The sequence below is a fragment of the Pyrgilauda ruficollis genome, unplaced genomic scaffold, assembly GCF_017590135.1.
Source record: "Pyrgilauda ruficollis isolate IOZ18807 unplaced genomic scaffold, ASM1759013v1 scaffold84, whole genome shotgun sequence".
Lineage (NCBI taxonomy): Eukaryota > Metazoa > Chordata > Aves > Passeriformes > Passeridae > Pyrgilauda > Pyrgilauda ruficollis.
Genome location: NW_024530377.1, coordinates 333,666 through 355,814, shown reverse-complemented (window position 1 = coordinate 355,814; position 22,149 = coordinate 333,666). Strand labels below are relative to the sequence as shown.

The window sequence follows — 22,149 nt, the reverse complement described above, 5'->3', positions numbered from 1 at the left end:
ATAAAAAGCAGATTTACTTTTTAATTTTTTTTTTTACTTTCTTTATTTTTTACTTTTAAAAAATAACCCCATGCTGTCATGTTAATTTTTTAAAAATTTCTTTGATCAGCAAAGAGATCTTAAACTGAGTTAGTGGTAGCTTAATACTGGGTTTTGGAGCAGGAGAACAGACCAAGAGTATTCTTGCCATTGTAGTGTAAAGTTCCCAAAAAATTCTTCCTTTCCAAGATGTTCCTTTTGGAATTTGGAGACCACTCTGCCAACCTGCCTGTGTTTGAGAATGGAATATAAAATCCATGCTGAACATCAGCTGTGCCGTTTTGGGGCCATGCTGGAATCCCCAAGTCACAGTACTTAAATTTTTTTTACTTTCTTATTTTTTGTATTTAAAAAAAATAATCCCATGCTGACATGTTAATTTTTAAAAAAATATCTTTGATTAGCAAAGAGATCTTAAATGAAAATTATTGGTAGCTTATTACTGGGTTTTGTCTTCAGACAAACCCTTGGTAATAAACCAAGTGTATTCTTGTTATTTTAGCATATAATTCCCAAGAAATTCTTCCTTTCCAAGATGTTTTTGGGAAACCATTCTGCCAACTTGCCTGTGTTTTAGAAAGGAATATAAAATCCACAGTCCATGCTGAACATCAGCCGTGCCGTTTCGGGGCCATGCTCTGGAATCCCCAAGCTGTGGTACTTTTAAAATTTTTTTTTACTTTCTTTTTTTTCTTTTGTACTTTAAGAAAAATAATCCCATGCTGTCATATTGATTTTTTAAAAAATATCTTTGATTAGCAAAGAGATCTTAAATGAAAATTAGTGGTAGGATAAATAATGGGTTTTATGTTTGGAGCTTGATAACAAACCAAGCATATTCTTGCCATTAAAGTGTATAATTCCCAAGAAATTCTTCCTTTCCAAGATGTTTTTGGGAAACCACTCTGCCAACCTGCCTGTGTTTTAGGAAGGAATATAAAATCCATGGTCCATGCTGAGCATCAGTTGTGCAGTTTTGGGGCTGTGCTTGGGAATCCCCGAGCCCTGGTACTTTTTAAAAACTTTTTAATGTCTTATTTTTTGTATTTAAAAAAAAATAATCCTATGCTGCCATGTTGATATTTGTAAAATATCTTTGATTAGCAAAGAGATTTGAAATGAAAATTAGTGGTAGCTTACTACTGGGTTTTGTCTTTGGAGCAGGATAACAGACCGAGCGTATTCTTGCCGTTATAGCGTATCATTCCCAAAAAATTCTTCCTTTCCAAGATGTTCCTTTTGGAATTTGGAGACCATTCTGCCAACTTGCCTGTGTTTTAGAAAGGAATATAAAATCCATGGTCCATTTTTGCGTATGGGGAGAACTTAAGTTTGGACTTTGGATCATTTAGAAACTGAAGTCTTTTGAAGAGGGGTCACAGATTGCTGAGTCTCAAAACATTTGCCGTGCAGTTTTGGGGCCGTGCTGGAATCCCCAAGCTGTGGTGCTTTTTAAAATTTTTTTTGCTTTCCTTTTCTTCTACTTTAAAAAAATAATCCCATGCTATCGTGTTGATTTTTGTAAAATATCTTTGATTAGCAAATAGATCTTAAATGAAAATTAGTGGTAGCTTACTACAGAGTTTTGTCTTTGGAGCAGGACAGCACACCAAGCATATTCTTGCCATTGTAGCATAAAATTCCCAAGAAATTCTTCTGTTCCAAGAAGTTCCTTTTGAAATTTGGAGACCTCTCTGCCAACTGACTGTGTTTTATAATGAAATATAAAATCCACAGTCCATGTTGAACGTCAGCCCTGCAGTTTTGGGGCCATACTGGAATCCCCAAGTTGTGGTACTTTTAAAAATTTTTTTTTACTTTCTTATTTTTTGTACTTTAAAAAAAAATAATCCCATGCTGTCATGTTGATATTTGTAAAATATCTTTGATTAGCAAAGAAATCTTGAATGAAAATTACTGGCAGCTTACTACTGGGTTTTGTCTTTGGAGCAGGATAACAGACCAAGTGTATTCTTGCCATTGTAGCGTAAAATTCCCAAAAAATTCTTCTTTTCCAAGTTGTTTTTGGGAAACCACTCTGCCAACCTGCCTGTGTTTTAGGAAGGAATATAAAATCCTGTGCATCAGCCGTGCAGTTTTGGGGCTGTGCTGGAATCCCCGAGCCGTGGTCCATGTGAAAATGCGTTGTGGTTTCACCTTAACATTTCCCAGACATTTCTCCAGCTCCCAAACCCCTCCAGTGTGACACAGTGGGGAGGTTTTTTTCCCCTCAAAAAAGGCAGAAATGAGGTCCAGCTGAAAGCTTGTGGGAGTTTAAAGCATGTTTACAGTGCTAAGAGGAGAATCTTTGGCTCCTGTGCTGCTATTTCATATTCATGAACACTAAATTCATTCACATTTGATGTGTGTAACCCTGCTGAAAGGCAAAATAAACCTGCTGGAAAACCCTCAGCTAAGAATTGGGTATTATCAGGGAGAAGAAAAAATATTTGCTTAGGTTTTATTTACTTTAATCATTCTACTGCTAATTCCAAGATTTTCAACAAACAATTTTGTTGTTAGTTTAAAAAAAAAAAAGTTTGGTACCAAATAAAAATAGTATTATGTGATAGCTGTTGAAGAGAGCCAGTTTTAGCTGCTGAATATATTGCATCTAATTTATTGCCCTATTAGCTGAGAACAAAATTCTTCTGTATTTTTTTTTTCTTAGTCCATACAGAATACTTTTGAGAGTAATTTAATATATATGTGTACAGCATTTGGGGTTAGATTTATATCTCAATTTATGCTTCCAAACATGACTTTGATTATATCATTTAAAAAAGAAAAATCAACCCAGTTTAATATGCATCGTGCTCAGATTTTTGTGCAAAAGTGGAATGTCTTTTCCTTTCTGCCTAGGCTTATTTTTAGCCCAGTTGCATGTAGGTTTAATTTACTGTAGACTTTTCCCTCAGAAAAATAACAATTTTGTTACAAAGTAGGTGTCACCAAGAATTAAACGCCCGACCCGTAATTTCTCACACCTTTTTTCTGGTAGGATAAATCACCACCTGGCAGAAGTCTGATTTATCAGCCTTTTGGTGAAGTGTTTCGTGGTGATGTTGTGTCAAAGGTGGACCTTGTTCCTCTGGGTCCTTTCCCTCAAAAGCAGATTTATGGGCTGGGGCAGCAAACGTGTCCCAATTGCAGGTGTGGGACCGGTTCCCCTCTCAGAGCTGCTCGGGCACTCTTGGATTTCTGAGATTCAAAGCTGCTGGTAAATGAGATTTTGCCCTGTGATTTTTAGTGTCCTGTGCTTTAAAAGAAAATTTGATCATTTACTGTTACTGGGCCTGAACTTGGATTTTTGTGTAACGCGCCAACGGTGCATTTGTGATAAATTAGAGAAGTCCTTCTTTTATTGTTGTACGTGGAGATGACTGAGCACTAATAAAACATTTTGGAATATTTTAACACAACTCCACTTTGCTGATTTTCACCACGAGACCCAGACTGAGCTGTAAATTCTGCTTTTAGCAGAAACCTCGAGCAGGCCTCAAAATCAGCCACAAGAAAGGAGCTCAGTGTCCTAAAACCCAGCTCTACCAAAATAAGGAATTTTTGTTTCAGTGGACTGCTGGCCTTTCAGATGGAATATGGTTCCCTTCCCAATGTCATGAGCTTTTTTTTCCACATGCATGGACGGCCCCAGGATTTTTTTTAGGCTTTTTTTGGTTTTTTTTTTTACAGCTATGCTTTCAGTTCTGGATGACGTTTAGCCTTTGACCCAGGCACTTTCTTACAATAAACAGTTTGTTGATGAGAGCAGCTGCTGGGAAGATTGTTTCCAGACTGTTCTGCTGCAGCTGAGGAAGGAGAGGAAGCAAAATCTGGGATGCACCTTACAGCCTCCTCCTTGTTCCTCCCCTCAGAGCTGGTTTGTGCTGAGCAAACCTCCAGCACCTCTTCCCGTCCTTCTTCTGGCACCCCAGTTCCCAAGTGGAACTCCCTGCTGAAGCCAGGGGAGATGCAGATAAATCAAACTTGCTGAAAAGACCATGATTAATTTTTTTATGTATTATTTTTAACCTCTTTACCTATTCCTGTCCTTCTAGCATCCCAATTTCCAAGTGGAACTCTCTGCTAAAGCCAGGAGAGGTGCAGTTAAAACAGACTTACTGTGAAGACCATAATTAATTTCTTTATGTACTATTTTTTTACCTGGTTACCTCTTCCCATCCTTCTCCTGGCATCCCAATTCCCAAGTGGAACTCTCTGCTAAAGCCAGGAGAGGTGGAATTAAAACAAATTTGCCGAAAAGACCATAATTAATTTCCCTATGTATTATTTTTAACCTATTTACCTCTTCCCATCCTTCTCCTGGCACCCCAATTCCCAAGTGGAACTCCCTGCTGAAGCCAGGGGAGATGCAGATAAAACAAACTTGCTGTGAAGACCATAATTAATTTCCTTATGTACTATTTTTAACCTACTTACTCTAATTTTTCATTATTTTTCTCTACAAAAATTAACATTCTGACTTATTTTTCATCAGTCACTGAATCCTGGCCTGGGCCCTGCTGCCTGTTTCCCAGGATGGGCTGCTGCCCGATGCATAAATGAATTTGCTGCCTACACACAATGCTTTTTAAAGCTAAATTTAATTTTGGATTCAGATTTAGGCAGGGATTTATGAGCAGTTGCTGGATGTGTAGTCCAGGGATGGGTTGAAATCTAAGATGCTTCGTGTTCAAAGAGATGGGGCTGCAATAAAGAGGATAAGGATACCTTGCAGCACTTTGTTAAAAATCTTTCCCTTTTTTGGATGAAGTATTCCACATATCAGTTGGGAAAATGGATCCACTGTGTTTATGTAATGCAATACTTGTTTTTAAAAACACTCTGAAGAGTGGAGACAAAAATAAGGCACTTGACTAAGTGTCTGGAATGATCTTTCAGAAATGATGAGCTTTTTCTGCCTCGCTTCAGCTCAATAACCACCCAAACCCAAAATAACCTCTGGAGACTCCCAAAAATCAGGTTGGTTGGCAATTCAAAAAGTGACCAACCCTGTCATCTTTCTAAATGTTCTGCTGTGCTTTGTGCAGTCCAAATCTCCTGCTTTGCACCGTGTCTCGGTTTAGGAAATATAAAAATATTACTAATAAACTGAAACAGATTTCCAGGCTGTGCAGAATCCTGGGAATGCACAGCAAGTACCAGCCAAGTAACTCCAGTTCATGAGAACATGAAATGAAAATGTGCCTCAGTTGTAGGACAATAAAATCTTTATGAAGTTCTTCAGGCCATGGGGAAAGGAGGGAGTGGAGAAATGGGGATTTAAAAGGTTTTTACCCTGTGAACAGAAACACCACTGGTGAAAATAATGGCCTGAAATTAATTGTAAACAGTTAATATTAAAGGAGTTTTCCAAAAACTTCCTAAAAACTGGATTAATTTGAGTACTTTGTGTATTTCCAGATTGTGAATGTGTTGTAAAAGGGGTTTTTGTGTTTAAAACTTCTATTTGTTCCCTTTGTTCCAGTTGTTAGAAAATCCATCTCCAAGCTGGCACTTCTTTAAGTCTGGGTGTGAATGTGCAGTTTGGGAATGTTATTAAATATTAATGACATCAGCATTGAAAGTATTTTTATTTTTATTTTCATTCTTTTCATCACCATTATTATTATTATTTTTATTATCTAATGACATCTAATACTCATTCTTCATCCTCTCCACGTTCTCTGTGATCACCAATATATAATCTTTCCTTATTTCTCTGTATCAAATTTTTGCACCTGTTTTTTTTTTTCCCTCCCATTTTTTCAGATTTTTTCCTCAGGAAAAGTTGTTGTACTTTGCTTTTAAGGGAAAACAATGCATTTTAATGAAAGGTTGAGGTAGTAAACTTAATATATAGCATTTTACAAAACCTCATTAAAAGGTAGGGTTTGAAATTAATAAGGACAGTAGATAACATCATTTTTCCTGCATATTGTGTATATTTACAGTAAGTAAATATATTTATATATTGAGAGATATATATATGTAAAAATATGTTGAGATATATATATATATATGTGTTAATATATGTATATATTTTTGGTCCTGCTAAATACTGTTTCTGTTGGATCCAAGAGATGCTATGGAAGCTCTCCAGTGGTTAATTTAAATTTAGCACCTTCAAGGCTGTTGAGCAAAGCTGTGTAAGACAAGGAGCACATGGAGATATTTTTTGTCTGTATGTGTGTGAATTTTTATATTTCAATTGAACTCAAAGGACAACCCTTCATTAAAATATTTCCTTTCCTATCACTGCTAACAGAGAATCCATAGGGATGAAATGTATACATTTGAGATCCTATTTGAATTGTGTAATACTCCTTTGGGAGCAGGCAATTCTGGAAAAAATAAAAGCAGATTTTAGTCCAGTTGGAGGTGTGATGTCTGGTTTTGCTTCAGACAGGCTCCTCTAAAAACTGGGTGCTTTATGCCTGTGTAATCCTCACTTGCTTGCAGTTCAAAAAAATAAGCATAAATATATAAATATATATAAAGAATAGACACACATATATATATATATGGTTTTGTGTCTGTTAGTATATATAGATATACATATACATATGTATACATATATATATATTTAAAAAAAGAGAGATTTAATCACTCCATCAGCTGATAAAACATGAATCAGGGCATCAACTGGAAACTTCTCAAAAATAAAGGTAGTTAATTAAAAATCATTAGATTTTGCACAAAGGAAGGAAAAAAAGGTTTTAAATCATGTTCTGTGTCTCCAGAAAGTGAATATTTGGCCTCGCTTCACAAGCACAGCTAAAGTCCAATATTTTAATCCCAATATTTGTTCAGGTACAGTATTTTAATCCCAGTATTGAGTGTTCAGGTGGAGCATCATGGTTCAAATCCTGTCCTTTTCCCTCACAGGGGAGGAGGGAGCTGATGGAAGATGTTTGTTTTATGGCATTGTATTTGTAGCTTTCGTTTCGTTTCGCCTCCATGCTTTTAATAGGAACCAAATTAAAATGGAATTTAATAGGAACCAAATGAATTTAGGCTGTGAGTGAATTTTGTCTCAACAAAGAATTCCATTGATGGGGAGTTTCAGGCCCGTGGTAGGAAAGAGCAGCTCCCAAGTCTGCCCAGTTAAATTGCATTTATCTGTGTGCATGAACATGCAGATAAAAATAAAAAACCACATCCAAATCCTATCCATATAAACAGATTGTAAGAATAAAGTCCTGGATTTGGGTTTATTTTTAGCCATTATAACTGGGTGTGCTCAGTGCAGAACTCTCATTGTTTGACAGAGCCCAGGTGCAAATAAAATCTTCTCCGTCAGGAGCTGTAATTTTCTGTTATTTTATACCACAGCAGAGAAGGCTCCAGATGCAGCTGGTTTTTGTCTCCCTCTTCCCTCCTTGTTCAGTCTCAACCTCTAAGTGAGCATTGGGGAAATGTGAAACTTAATGATTATGAAATTAAAAAGAATTTCAAACAGCAAAAGCAAGCTTCTGTTACGGAGCATTTCTGCACACACCTGACCAGACTCTTAAAATCACAGAAAGCAGATGTGAAATCATTAATAAAATCAGCTTTTGCTCTTCCTTCTTTGTGTTACAATTACCACAATTTGTGCTGATGAGTGGAGGAGCTGAGGGTCTGGAGTGTGCGGTAGCTGAACTTTGTATTTCTGGGAATTTTGGGAATTACTGTCCTCTACATCTCCCTTCTTGCTCAGAGCTTTTCATTCAGTGCCACTCTCAGTGTGACAATCAGAATTCTCCTGGTGTGTCCCTGGGAAATTCCCAGTCTCTCCTTGCTTCTCTTCAAAAGATTTCAGTTGAGCTTTGGAGTGTGAGAGGTGTTGGGTAGTTTCTGTTGGTGCAGTGCTTTTCTGCTTGTGGTGACTTTTCTTTTAGAATGCATTGAAATTACATTTTTTACCATTTAAAATGCAGGTAGAAACATTTTCTTCCTATAAATATTAAAGTTGTAGATGAATATTTTAACTGAAAAACTGAGTAGCTCTCGTGTCACTGAGCTGTTTAGTTGGGATGAGAAGTTTAATTCTTACTTTGGAAAAGAAGGGAATATCTTTGCATTAGGGAATGTACACTTGAAAAGTGTGATTGGAAGAAAAACTCCACAGTTTTATAGGAAATAATGGCTTTAGGATGGAGGAGAACAGAATTAAATTAGATATTAGGATGAAATTGTTCCCTGGGAGGGTGGGCAGGCCCTGGCACAGGGTGCCCAAGGAGGTTGGAAATTCCCCTGGATCCCTGGCAGTGCCCAAGGCCAGGTTGGACACTGGGGCTTTGGAGCAGCCTGGCACAGTGGAAGGTGTCCCTGCCATGGCAGGGGTGGCACTGGATGATCCTTAAAATCCCTTCCAAACCATTCTGGAATTCTATATTTCATGAAAAATTTAATTTAGCTTAGCTTCAGTCCTGCCCAAAGCTGATGAAGAACAGTTTCAGAATTTATTTGTGCCACGCTGTGAGCAGTTTAGTTATTAAATGTACGAAGCAGTCGCTGGTAGGTTGTGAAATGCAGATTTTCCACAATGAGTCGCTGCAGATCCTGTCAGAGCCTGAACACGGAACAGCTGCAGCTTCTGGGATTCCAGAATCCTTTAAATCTTGGAGCAGCATCTTCCAGGATTCCCAGGAAGGGATTCCAGCAGTTTGGCTGTTCCCTGCCCTGTGCTGGATGCCTGGGCTGCTCCCAGAGGTGTCCAGGAGGTTCCTGAGCCAGCACCTCTCGTGGCAGTGGCCACCAGAGGCTGCTGCAGAACGGCAGATGCTGCTGGAACAGGAGAGCTTGGGAATTCCAGCTGGATCCTGGGCTGAAATCCCACCGTTCTGACAGGATTGTGTTCCTGTTCAGTGGGCTTGGAGCAGAATTTAACCCTGACTGCATATATTATACAGTAATGTTATTCAGTAATGTTATTTTTGTTGTGCCAATATAATTGTGGGATGTTCAGCATCCCTGTTCCTGGAATGTTGTGGGAAGGAAGTTCGTACAGTAAAAATTAATTTTCCTACTGTGACCAGTACTTGAAACTTTGTTAAACACCTAAACCCATATTTTCTTAGGAATTAGAAAAAATCCCCATCCTTGATTATATGTTTATATTTTTGATCAGCTCAGTAAGCACATGGACATTATGGGGGAAATGACCTTGAGAATTATACACATACAACAATTCTTAAATGGTTCAGGATGTGTTAGAAGCAGTGAAAACAAGAAGTTTGCCTAAAATCTATGGGGAAAAATCACTTGAAAGAATACACTCAGGAGAGTAAGTGGTTGGAATTGTGTGGCATATTTGTAATAATGGAACAGCACACAGAAATAGGCACTGTTTTGTTCTTTCCAGAAAATATTCTGTGGCAAAAACACATCATAATTTCTGACGCAGCCTCGAGCACTTTAATTATTTATTTACAGTGCCATCACACTTTAATCACCTTTATTTTGTAACTTAATTTCTGTCAGACTGCAAACCCATCCTTAGTTGAGTTAAAATTCTCTTTCTGTGTGTAGGACTTGCACATCCAGTGCTGCTGAGTGAATTTCTGTGTTTGGAAAGCGATAGGAAAACACTCTCTGATTAAGCACAGTTTTTCCATGTTCTCCCTGACAGAAATGAAAGCTGTAATTTTTCTAAATATCAGTTACAGCCAATCAGTTACTGTGGGTATGTAAAACAAGGAGGATAATGTGTAAGGAATTTATTTATTCTGTCAAAGCTCTGAGTGAAGGTGCAAGTCAAAAAAATGCTCACAAAACCTTTAATCATCATCACATCATCATTTACGATGCAGAGCAGAAAATAAAAAAGGGGGAGGGAAAGAAAATATTTGAATATATTTTATCCAAGAGTTTAGACAGAAAATATTCAGAGGGAGCTTTAGGGGAAAGCAAGATATGAGGAGTAATTTCTCTGTAGCTAAAATTGAGCCGAGTTTCTCTTAGTCTTGGGGCTTGGAACCAAGTGCTTGACAGAATATGGGAAAAATTGTTATTTTTTTTGTGTCCTACTGTGCCACTGGTGCTGCAGGGCTGACAGCACAGGCAGCAGAGGCTGTGAAATTTGAGAACATTTCTGGGGGTGGAAATCCAGAGAAAGGTGTTGGGAACAGGAGCACTTCTGTCATTCCTTCTCTAGGTAAAACAGTGGGGTGTGGAAAGGAGGAGTAATTCTTGCATAGATAACTGTTTATGGGAAGTTTGCTCTCTGTGGTTTGTGGGTTTTGAGTTGGGCTGGAGCTCAGACACATCTCATTCAAGGGCAGGAGAGCTTAGTCCTGCCTTCAGCGCCCACAGGAAATGTATTCCAGTTCCCAGATACAGCAGTGGTGGGAATTAGGGGTGTGGGTTTGGTTAGGACCTTTTGGTTTAAAAATCAGATCTCTTCGTCTTGGAAATTTGAGGGCAAGAATCAGAAGTGCCTTATTTCCAGTCAAATTGAAGCCACAATTTTTTGTGGTTTCATTTATCACATAAAAGATAACTTCAACTGTCTGAAATTTAAGCTGCACACTGAGCAAACAGTCCCAGAATCTGTGTTTGTGGCTGTTTCTAAAGTTGTGGCAAACATTTCACATCAAACCTCTCAGAGCAGAATTTGTTACCTCCAGAAAGAGTGAATGTGGAGCAGTTTGCTCAGGGTGTCACCACAGGGGTACTAACAGTAGTAAATCATCCCTTAGCTGAAGGTGTGACCTGCTTTAGCAGATATTCCACTGAGAAATCAGTAAATGGGTTTTTAAACTGCTGGTTTAGCCTTCAGATTGAGTTAAGTTAGGGTCAGAAAAAGGCTTAATCCAACACTTAGTGCTGGACTAAAGGGTTTCTTCCAGCAGAGGATCTCAGCAGGCTGAGAAACCTGCAAGATGCAGATGAATGTGTGCACTCCACGCTTCAGAGTGTAGGAAGACCACTGCAAACCCTGCTACAGAGAAAAATTAAGCTTAATTAATTTTCAGAGGAGCCTGGTCTCAACTCTAGGACAGTGTCAAGTGTGAGCAACAGAACTTTGGTTTTGAAGAGGAAAAATTTCCCTGTTTTGAACTAGAAGATTGCTTGAATAAAAACGTTTTTGGAAGAATGTTGGTGTGTCCTCACATGGGGTGATCTCTCTTTCTCATCTTGTTGCCCTTGCCCACAGGAAATCCATCTTGCTTTCCTGAAATGGCTGGAGGGGAACGTGGATGCTGAGGGACTGAGGGCGTCCAGCAAGGTGTCCCTGAAGTTTGTTTCATCCTGTGAGTCCAAGGTGGAGGTGACTCCATCCCTGGTGCCCGTGATCACGGAGATGGAGAGCTTCTCCTCAGAACATTTCAGCCTCAAGACCTATCAGCAGCATCTGCAGACCAAGAAGCTGGGAAAGATCCTTCTCTTCACTGAGGTGACCACGACAACCATGAATCTTCTGGATGGGTAAGATGGGGATGCAGGGTATCCTGAGTTAACTTTCTGATTGGGAATTCATAATTGCGGTAACACACAGTGCTCAGAGAGAAGCTGGACATGAAGTGGAGAACTTCATGTTCACAGGATATTATTTGATAATATATAAAATATTGAGCCATAAAGGGTGGGGAAAGCTGAATGGGACTCAGCCTTTTGCTTGGTAGTGGAGTTTAATCTTTATTCCTCTGAGCATCACCGTAAGAAAATTTGATGTAATAAATATTCATATTTAGGATATTAAATACATTCTCTAGTGCAAATTATTATCTCAGCCTTTCACTTGAGAAGACTGATACCAAGCAAATTGTGCCTTTAATTTTAACTTTCCTGTTTTCTCTCATTTCTTTTGCTGAATATTTCCCTAAAATGCTCTTTAGCGCTTGGTTTGTGTTCTTAAAACATGGATTAGAGCTCTGCTAGAGGTTCTTTCATCATCACACAGATGACCCTTGTGAATGAGCTGTGGGATACCTTAGAGAAGGTTCTTCATTAGAGTTTAAATGGAATTAAGTGATAGGAAAATCACAGTTACTAAATCTCAGCTTGGAGTCTGTGTACAAAGGCTGTACTGTTGTGTTTAGTGGAAATTTGCTGGAAAAAACTGTCTTGGGGAAGTTGTTGCTCTTCAGGACAGAAACTCCAAGCCTGCAGCTGTAAATACTTGTGGCAGCTAGTTTTGAATATCAGGGTTAATTTATCTGCAGAAATTGCAGATGAATTTTACAGGTGAAAAACAACCTCAGGAATTTTGTTTGGGATTTTTTTTCTTTAATCGAGATTAAATTGTCTTGAGTGTTGTTGTCACTGATGAGTTAAGCAACAATAATGGCTTCAGTTCTCAGCCCGAGAGCCTAAATTGCAATTTATGGAAAAAATACAAATTTCAGTTCCAAACCATTCCCTGTGTGTTCAAACATCCACACATTAAAAAAAAAGTTGCTGTCTGATTTTGCCAATGCTCTCCTCCAGATTTAATCCTGCAGCTGATTTTGCAGTGGTTTTTGCAGAGATAGAAACTTGCCAGTTTGATAAGAGGCCATGGAGAGTTATTTCATAGAAATACAGTTATTTGTAGCATCTGCTTCCTCATTTTTAGTGCTCACAGCATGTTCAGCCCACAGAGTTGAAAGGGGGATTGTGAAGAAATTTGTGATAGTTGAATAAATCAAGAGGTTTCTTCCTTCAGTTTGTTTTGGTTCTCAGTAACTTTGTTCCAACATCTCAGTGAAATGAAGTGTTTAATTCAGAGGTTTGGGATTTCATTTGGATCAAGCTAAACAGAATCTGACCAATTTATGAATGATTAATTATCAAGGCAAGGGAGGTAAGAGAACTGGTCTTGATTTTTCAGACAAGTTTAAAGGTTGTTTTTTATATTAAGTAATCCAAATACAATGAAGTGCTCACAGATACAGGTCTTCAAGATTTCCCCCATCATGATGAGTCTTAAATAGTTAATTTTCAGGTAAGTTGTAAACTACAAGTCCTGACTCTACATATCTTATTCTAGGAAGATGGTCCTGGGCAGATCATAATTTGAATGATTGATTTATTAAAAATCTATCTGAAATTTATCTTACAAAAATACCTCTTTTTTATTACGTTAAAATAATTGTCTTAGGTATTATGGTTGATGCTGTAAATACTCTGTTGTCATGGATAATGGAATAATGTAATCCTTGTGATTCGCTGTTCAGTGAAGAACCTTGAGATTTAAATGATAACATTTCATAAATCCCTAGAAATTGATGCAAAAATCAGGTAATTTTTATTGTGGGAAAAAGTTGTCAGGTTTTTAAGGTGCTTCCAAGGGAGCCAATATGAATTTGTTAGGATATGTGTGTGGTGCTTGTGTCTAATTGCCAGTTCTGAATGAAAGGAAAAAACATCTCAGGAAAATTTTTTTTTTTGCTTGAAGAAAGAAGAGTTACTTATTGATCCGTCAGGATTCCCAGAAAAACGTTGCAACACTTTCTTTATGTAATCAGGCATTGCATGAGGGACTCTGTTAGGGTCTCCCAAATCTGTCTCGAATTTTACCAAGTTTTGATGGTTAAAGATATACAGACACCTCAAGAACTTAATTAATGGGATTTGATGTAAATCATTTAATTAGCATATTATCAAAAAAATTCAGCAGTTAACTTCTGCCACTTTGGATTTTCTCATACCTCTCCCACCAACTGGATGCCAAACTTTTATCTCCCTTTTCCACCTCCCCAAACTTCCATAACCCCCCAAAAAAATGAAGAGATGGAAGGGGGAAAAAGGGGCTGGAATTAATTTAATGGCTGAGCAACCTCACAGTGGAGAAACAGCCGGAGCCTAATAGGGGCCTTTGTCTGCATTTCCACCCTGGCTGGGAACGTGCCAGTCAAAAGTCAGGCAGGAGGAACAGGTGGGAACTATTAGACCTGTCATAAAGTTTGAAAAATTGATTCTGGAGGCTGAGGGAATAGATTGGACTTGACAGTGTTGTCCTAAAGATTCTAAGGGAATGTTGTGTTGTTTAATTTGGGATCCCTTGATTGTTCATTAGCTCTCCAGATGGTGGTTGGGGTGTTTGGTGCTCACTGTACTGTCCCTGCATTTGTGTGTCCTGAGGTCACAGCAAAGGGGGAATTCACCTGTAGGTACCCAGAATTTAATGGCAGTGGCCTAATTGTCAAATAAAAAATCCTGAAAATGTCATGCGTTGTTTTAAATGATCAATATTCGTTCTGTGATTTCATGTTCAAAGTCCTTTCAGGCTATTTTTAAAAGCACTGCAACTTTTATGTCCCAAACTGAAATTTCAAATCCTCCCCAAACACTGTTTTTTTCCTCTAGATGAAAATTCTTTCTGTGAGTTTCAGAAACCTTTTCTTCCCAGATGTTTATCCTAATGCCACCTGAGCAGGTTAACCCTGCCAGAAACAGTTGCACCTTCTGTGGCTCCTCTGAGCATCCCTGGGAGTGCAGGTTTTAAAATGAAACCATTGTTTTTGAGGCTGCATCTGGTGTAGTGATACAAGTGTTACATTATAGACTTAAAATGTGTATATATACAGTGTATATACACATTATGCACTTATTACACTCATAAGGCTTGAGATTAACAAAGAAATACTTTTATTTCTAATATTTCTGCATACCCTAATTGGCTGGAATGGTTTCATGAACATTTCATTAAAATTAAATTAATGAGATAGAAATTTCAGTTTTGTTCTCTATCTTAGATCCTGTTTCAATATTTTAGTTGGCAGAAAATTTGATTTACACATGACTAAGCCAGCATGGAATATATTCTGTATGAAATGGCATCATGGATGCCTTTTCCCCAATATTTAAGAAGAACAAAGTGCCATTGTTAGGGAAAGTTTGACACAAAAGTGGTGAATTTTAGTGGAAGTGAAATGTGGGCTGAGGTTCCTTTCATAACTGCTGAATAGGATATTTAAATAAAATGTCAGTTGAGAATAAACAATTTCCAAACAGCTAAAAGCTTTGCAGAAGAAAGTCTTTTCTATCATTGGTGTCCTTTTACTTTTCTAGATTCATACTGCTGAATTTTGAAAAGCTGAACTGCAGCTCTAATTTTGGGAAGTGGGCATGAAGACTCATTTTATTTGAAAACTCTGGGTTTAGTTGAATTGAAATATGGATGATGCTGATGCAGGTCTGAGTTAAGGCAAACCAGTGTGTAATTGAAGGAGATGGGAATGGCACTTCAGGGGCAAACAAGCTGAGATTGACAAACTGTGTTAGGGACTGGGGGGTTTTTAATTTGGTTTTTAAGTCCTTGTGATGTTTTAGTCTGTGTTTTGTTATTCCTTGCACCTTGGCGATCCCCCTTATTCTCCTCTGAAACTGTATTTTTAAAAAACTGAGTGATTGGGATGAGCTTTAAGACCCTTTCCCACCCAAACCATTCCATGGTTCCATGATAATCTTTGTATTTTAGCATGGTGAGACTCTCCCAGTACATTTTCAGCCTGCTAAAAATGAGTATTTTGTCATCAATATTAGCAGTTTGTATAAATTAATCCACTCCACCCTCCTCCCTCAGGAATTTTGGTTGGGGAGTTGGAGAATACCATGGCATGCAGGAAGGATTCTTCCTTGCAGGAAAGGTGCCTTTCTCTCAGGAAATTGGAAATTTAAATAGGAAATTGTAAAACCATGTGCTGTTCAGTAGGTTAGATGCATTTTAACACTGTATATCTCCTATACTCAATCTTTTCTGCAGCTACATAACCCAAAAATATTTTGTCAGTTTGGATGTTGAGGTCACAATAGTTCATATTGCCTTTAAAACCTCAGATCCCTTGATTTTGTGAAACTGTAGGATGGGATAGGAATGCTTTGCTTGATTAATGTCTTACTTATAATCTAGAGTTTGTTACTAAGAGCAATAGACCTGCTCTTTAAATTCCTAAATATAGGAGTGTGTGTATATATATATATATATATATGTCATATTCCTTCATTATTTACATAATTTTATTACTATCTTTCAAGCTTCCATTCCTTAATTTATTTGCATGGTTGAAGGACTTCTTATCCTCAAAACAAAAAAAGTTGGTGCATTAAATAGCTGCTGCTGTGCTTTTCTTTCTTAAGGGTGTTTTTTTATAGGCAGCATTTTGTGCCTTCCTTTGGTGTTAAAGACCAGCTCAAATAGCAGAGTAAAGTTTGTTTCCCTTAAATCAAATCAAATTAAGTTCAACAGTAGGGTTTTTTTGCTAATTTAGTTTTAAATGTATAATATTTCGTACTTTATTGTGCCATTCATTTATGAGCAGTGCTTTGCACCAGCCAGTGCTGGAGGAAGCTCAGCTTGATAACAAAAGATCACACAGGAATTTTGGAATTTTTGTGACACAGCCAAGAGTCTGCTCCCTCCCTGGCCTGCAGAAAGGGAGGAATTCGGAAGTTTTTGGCACTGATTTGGTCCTGTGCCATTCCCAGACTCTTCCCTGCCATACCATTTTCCACGACACGCTTGCTGAAAGATTTCTCTATTGGGATTTGGCATCTCCTTTGCGTCAGTTTTCCCTGATTTTCTTTCCACCTGTTGTGCACCATTCCTGAGGGCACCGAACAATCAGGTCCCTATTTTCCTGTCACGCACCTTGTGTGCCTGATTTTCCATGGAACTGAAGGCAAAATGTGCCCTTCTTTATTATTTTTTTGTTGTTGTTGTGTAAAATCAGTGGATTTTCTTTCTGTTAACAGAGTGGGCCTCCCGCTCGCAGTGCAGAGGGAGGTTTGGCATTCCCAGTGGGAATTGAGTCATAAAGTAAAGATACCCGTTTGGCAGAGCAATTAACCCGTGTTGAACTCTGATGGGAGATTGGGTTTCCCTGCTGCTGGAAGTTCCTGAACAATGCCATTATCACAGGGACACCACACAGCCCCGGAGCAGCCTGGAATCTGAGGGGAAATGTTCTTTCAATCTGAGGGGAATTGCTCTTTAAATCTGGGGGGAATTGTTCTTTAAATCTGAGGGGAATTGCTCTTTAAATCTGAGGGGAATTGTTCTTTAAATCTGAGGGGAATTATTCTTTAAATCTGGGGGAAGTTGTTCTTTAAATCTGAGGGGAATTGTTCCTTAAATTTAAGGGGAATTGTTCCTTGGAATCAGAGGGGAATCATTCCTTAAATATGAGGGGAATTTTCTTTCAATCTAAAGGGAATCGTTCCTTAAATCTGAGCAGAATTGTTCTTGAAATCTGAGGGTAATTGTTCCATAAATCTGAGGGGAAACATCCATTAAATTTAAGGGATCTGGGGGAAATTGTTCTTTAAATCTGAGGGGAATTATTCTTTAAATCTGGGGGAAGTTGTTCTTTAAATCTGAGGGGAATTGTTCCTTAAATTTAAGGGGAATTGTTCCTTGGAATCAGAGGGGAATCATTCCTTAAATATGAGGGGAATTTTCTTTCAATCTAAAGGGAATCGTTCCTTAAATCTGAGCAGAATTGTTCTTGAAATCTAAGGGGAATTGTTCCATAAATCTGAGCGTAAACATTCATTAAATTTAAGGAGAATCATTCCTTAAATGAGGTGAGGTGAATTTTTCTTTAAATCTGAGGGGAATAATTTCTTTAATTTGAGGGGAATTGTTCTTTTAATCAGAGGGAAATAATTCCTTAAATCTGAGCGGAATCATTCCTTAAATCTGAGCGGAATCATTCCTTAAATTTGAGTGGAATCATTCCTTAAATGTAAGGGGAATCTTTTTTTAAGTCTGAGGGTAATTGTTCCTTAAATCTGAGGGGAATTGTTCCTTAAATTTTAGGGGAATAATTCCTGAAATCTGAGAGGAATAATTCCTTAAGTCTGAGGGAAACTGTTTTTCAAATCTGAGGGGAATCGTTCCCTAAATCTGAGGGGGGTCATTCCTTAAATCTGAGAGGAATTCCTCCTTAAGTCTGAGCGGAATTGTTCTTTAAATTCAAGGGGAATAATTCCAGACATTTGAGGGGGATCCTTCCTTAAATTTGAGGGGAATCCTTCCTTAAATTTGAGGGGAATCGTTCCTTTAATCTGAGCAGAATCGTTCCTTAAATCTGGGGGGAATTGTTCTTTAAATCTGAGGGAAATAATTTATTAAATCTGAGTGGAATAATTCCTCATATCTGAGGGAAATCATTCCTTAAATCTGAGGGAAACCCTGGCAGGCTGCACAGCTAAAACAAGAGTGAAGGAATGGTCATGGCAGGGTTTCGGTCACATTTTGCTGGTTTGTTTTACACGGTGCTGTTTTCATGTCCACATTTTAAACCAGGAATTTGGTAATAAAGTGAAAAAATTGAATGCTGAAGTTTCAAATCATTACAGCTTTTTGAAGATGAGGATTAGCTTGAAACATATGATCCATGTAGCACAATACAATATGCCATAATACATATGATATCTTGTTATAAGTAATATTAAATGCAACATATTATGTGTATATTATTGCTGTTGGTTTGCAAATTCCATGGCTGTCAATTTTGCTCTTGAATTGTAACTTTTATTTTGGAAAAGGAAATGCTGCCTAAGCTTAAACTGCCCAGAAGTACTCAGGGATTAGTATTTGTGCTTCGTTGAGAAAGATATCCTTGTGTCCGTCAAATAGCCAACTTTGCCTTTTCACATGAACTCAGTCCAGAGTATAGTCTTAAATAAAGTAATGCTTAAAAGCTCAAACCCAGTCATAAATCAGTCTAAGACAGTGTATGGACTTAAAAAGGGGAGGGTATGACATAGAAAAACTAGTTGTGTTATTAATGACAGAATCATGGGATGGTTTGAGTTGGAAAGGGACCTTAAAGCCCATCCAGTGCCACCCCTGCCATGGCAGGGACACCTTCCACTGTGCCAGGCTGCTCCAGCCCCAGTGTCCAGCCTGGCCTTGGGCACTGCCAGGGATCCAGGGGCAGCCCCAGCTGCTCTGGGCACCCTGTGCCAGGGCCTCTGCACTAATAATAGGATCAGAAGAATCAGCTTCCCCTAATTAACCTCCTGCAGTAGCTTGAACCTTGGACAAATCCTGGATTTGCATTTTCCCCCAAACTTCTTCATTAGAATTGTTCTAATCATCAGACTAATAAATGAATGTATTGCCAATGTTGCATTCAGATAAAACAGAATAAGAGTTAGGCATCCAAGTGATTTGATAATGGGTTTGATTAACAGATTGCTGCCCACATTATGGACAGGGACATTTCACAAGGGATGGAGTGACAGGACAAGGGGGAATGGCCTTCAACTGAAGGAGGGCAAGGTTGGATGGGATCTTGGGAATTAGGAATTGTTCCCTGGCAGGGTGAGCAGGGGCTGGGATGGAATTGCCAGAGCAGCTGTGGCTGCCCCTGGATCCCTGGCAGTGCCCAAGGCCGGGTTGGACACTGGGGCTGGAGCAGCACTGGGATAGTGGAAGGTGTCCCTGCCCATGGCAGGGGTGGCACTGGATGGGCTTTGAGGTCCCTTCCAACCCAAACCACTCTGGGCTTCTATGAAAGATCCAAAGGCTGAACTACAACCAAATGCAGTTGCACAAAGTCAGAATGATTCCCTGGAAATTTCAGTGAAAAGAGCATGAGTAGATTTATTAGAAACTCAAAGTTAGATCTCAGTTTTCCATTTTGCACATCTCCATCTCTTTCCTTTTGTAAGGAAAAAAAAAAGAAAAATGGAAAAAAAAGACGTTGGATTTCCTATGGAAGCAAAGTAGGAGCTGGGAAACGAAGCATGGCTGCTTGAGGAGGTTCACACAGCACCTGTTCCGGTGTGGTTAAGAATAAATACACTGATTTTTGTTCATTCTTATGCTGCCAGTCAGAAGAGAGTGATTTAATTTCAGAATTAATTTTAAGTGCTTGTTTCCAGAGCAAAAAGCTTTGGAAGCTTGTGTAATTTCTGACTTAAGCAGTAAACGTAGAAAATCCCACAGAATCTGAATTCTTGCCATAAATCCCACTGGCCTAATTTATTTTCACTTATAGTCCTAGTTAAAATATTTTAAGAATCTGTTTGTATTCAAACGAGGGCTTGCATTTATCACACCTCATATCATTGAGCCTGAAATGTCACGGCCTGGAGAATGGCGTGTAAAAAAAAGTGAGGTTCCCCCACTGCAGCTTTGTGATCCCCAGGATTGCTATAAAATCCTGTACCTCATGTTGCTCTCCAGAAATTTACTGGCATTGTTCTTTTTGCTGAACTGTTAAACGTAGATGAACGTCCAGAGTTTTTTTGTAAACTTGAACTGACACTATTTTTACACTTCTTTTTTTTTTTTTAACTGATGATATTATCTTACATCAAAAAAAGAAAAAACCCCTGAGTGTCTGACAGGATTTTTTGCAAACACAAAGCTCTCGTGGCTCGTTGCATTAAGGAGTTGTGGGATGCAGCTATGAAGTATCCCATGGACATTTTTAATTGGATTTTTATTCAAATGGATCATCAGGCTGCCCATCCACTGAGGAAGATGAAGAGGGAAAACTGGACATGGAAGAAGAGGAGGGAGGTGGAGTTGAGACACAGGAAGAAGGAAATTAAAATTCAAGGGAAACAAATTTTTACTGGTTATTCTTAAGCAAACACTCTAAGCTTAAAATAAATGGGATGTAGAGAGATTGCAACATTAATTGGGGAACAGTCGTTGTTAAAGCACTTACCAAAGAATTAATGATCACAAGCCCAAGACTCCCCTGTTCCACTGGCAGATTGTCAACTGAAATATAATTATCTCAGTGTTGAGGTTGGATTTTTCTGAAGTGAAACACTGGTAAGAATTCCAGTTAAGCACGTGGTGGTCCCAGTCCTAATTGTTTTGTTTTAATTGGGAATTGGGGAGTGTGAGGGAAGGGGAGCACCTTTATTTTGTTGACTCTAAATAATAACTTTGCTTGTGGTCATAACTGAATCTGCAGATGCTGATGTCCTGCTCTGCTGGTTTAATTTTAATCATCCTTTCAGTCTTTCCTACAGTTACAATAATATTTAAATACCTAATCTGAATTCCAAAGATTACTTATATTTCCTGCTTTTAAAAATGCAGTTTACAACATATTACCTTGCACTTTTTGGATAAAAAATATTCACTATATTGCATCTGTTAAGTGTCAGTAGAAAAACTTCAGAGTTCAGATGATCTTGAAGGCCCCTTCCAACCCAAACCATTCCATGATTCTATGATTTTATGATTTATTAGCAACAGATAATGTATAAACTGTATGGAGAGTGGTGCCAGATGTGAGAGATGAAAGGAATTGCTGGTGGCCACCTGCTTTAATGCACATTTCAGCTCTGCTGTGGTGGTTGATGGCATGAAGCATTCATGGGATGCAGAACCATTCAAAGTTAGCAGAGCATGGCAGGTTAGCAAGGAGTGATGCTTGTGGAATGTTGGAGTATCCATCTGTTGGAAAAACAGAACCATCACCTTTTGCCAAGGTTTTGAGGAGCAGCTGTGAGTGGATATTTGGGTTTTTCTTGTGGTAGGGAAGCACCAGAGAGCTTTCAGTGTGAAGGTGTTGGAAATTCAGGGCAGTGCTGGGGCTGCTGCTGATTTGCCTGGCTTGTTTTGATCTTATTATTTCTATCTTTATATCAGCATTGTGCTACCACTCAGTTTAGACTTAGAATCATAAAATTACTGAATTATTAAATTACAGAACGGTTTGGGTTAGATGGGACTTTAAAACCCATCCAGTGCCACCCCTGCCATGGGAAGGAACCTTCCACTGTCCCAGGCTGCTCCAGCCTGGCCTTGAAAACTTCCAGGGATGGGACAAATTCGGTTTTTAATTTCTATTCTAGACAAAGTTTGCAAATTGAAGTTTGCTAAGTTTGCAAAATAGCTTTTTCGGGACAATAAAAAAGAAGCTTTCTATTTGTATTATATTTATTTATATTCCAAATATTTTCCTCACATGTTTCCAATTTTTGCTTCTATCAGGAATTTTTATTTCCTTTCTTCTTGTTGTTGTTTTTAATTATTTGGGTTTTTATTTGTTTGATTTCATGTTTGAGATGATAAAGTTGCTACAGCTTACTTAATTAGTATGAATTACTAAAACTAGAAATTGAAGAACTTAAGTTTTTCCATTAAAAATATTTTCTTGTTGAAATAATCCTGATAGTGGCTTCCTGACAGGTAAAAGCCAATAAGTTAGAAGAAGTCAA

The 22,149-nt window shown here is 38.4% G+C and overlaps 1 protein-coding gene across 2 annotated transcripts in view; it reads left to right on the top strand.

Annotated features, from left to right (window-relative positions):
- Positions 1-22,149, top strand: part of HLCS (holocarboxylase synthetase) — a 118,848-nt gene that overhangs the window by 29,160 nt on the left and 67,539 nt on the right. For both annotated transcript variants that reach the window (XM_041487753.1, XM_041487752.1), the window contains exon 6: positions 11,183-11,454. In XM_041487753.1, coding sequence (XP_041343687.1) covers positions 11,183-11,454 — 272 coding nt within the window. The remainder of the gene's footprint in view (positions 1-11,182; positions 11,455-22,149) is intronic.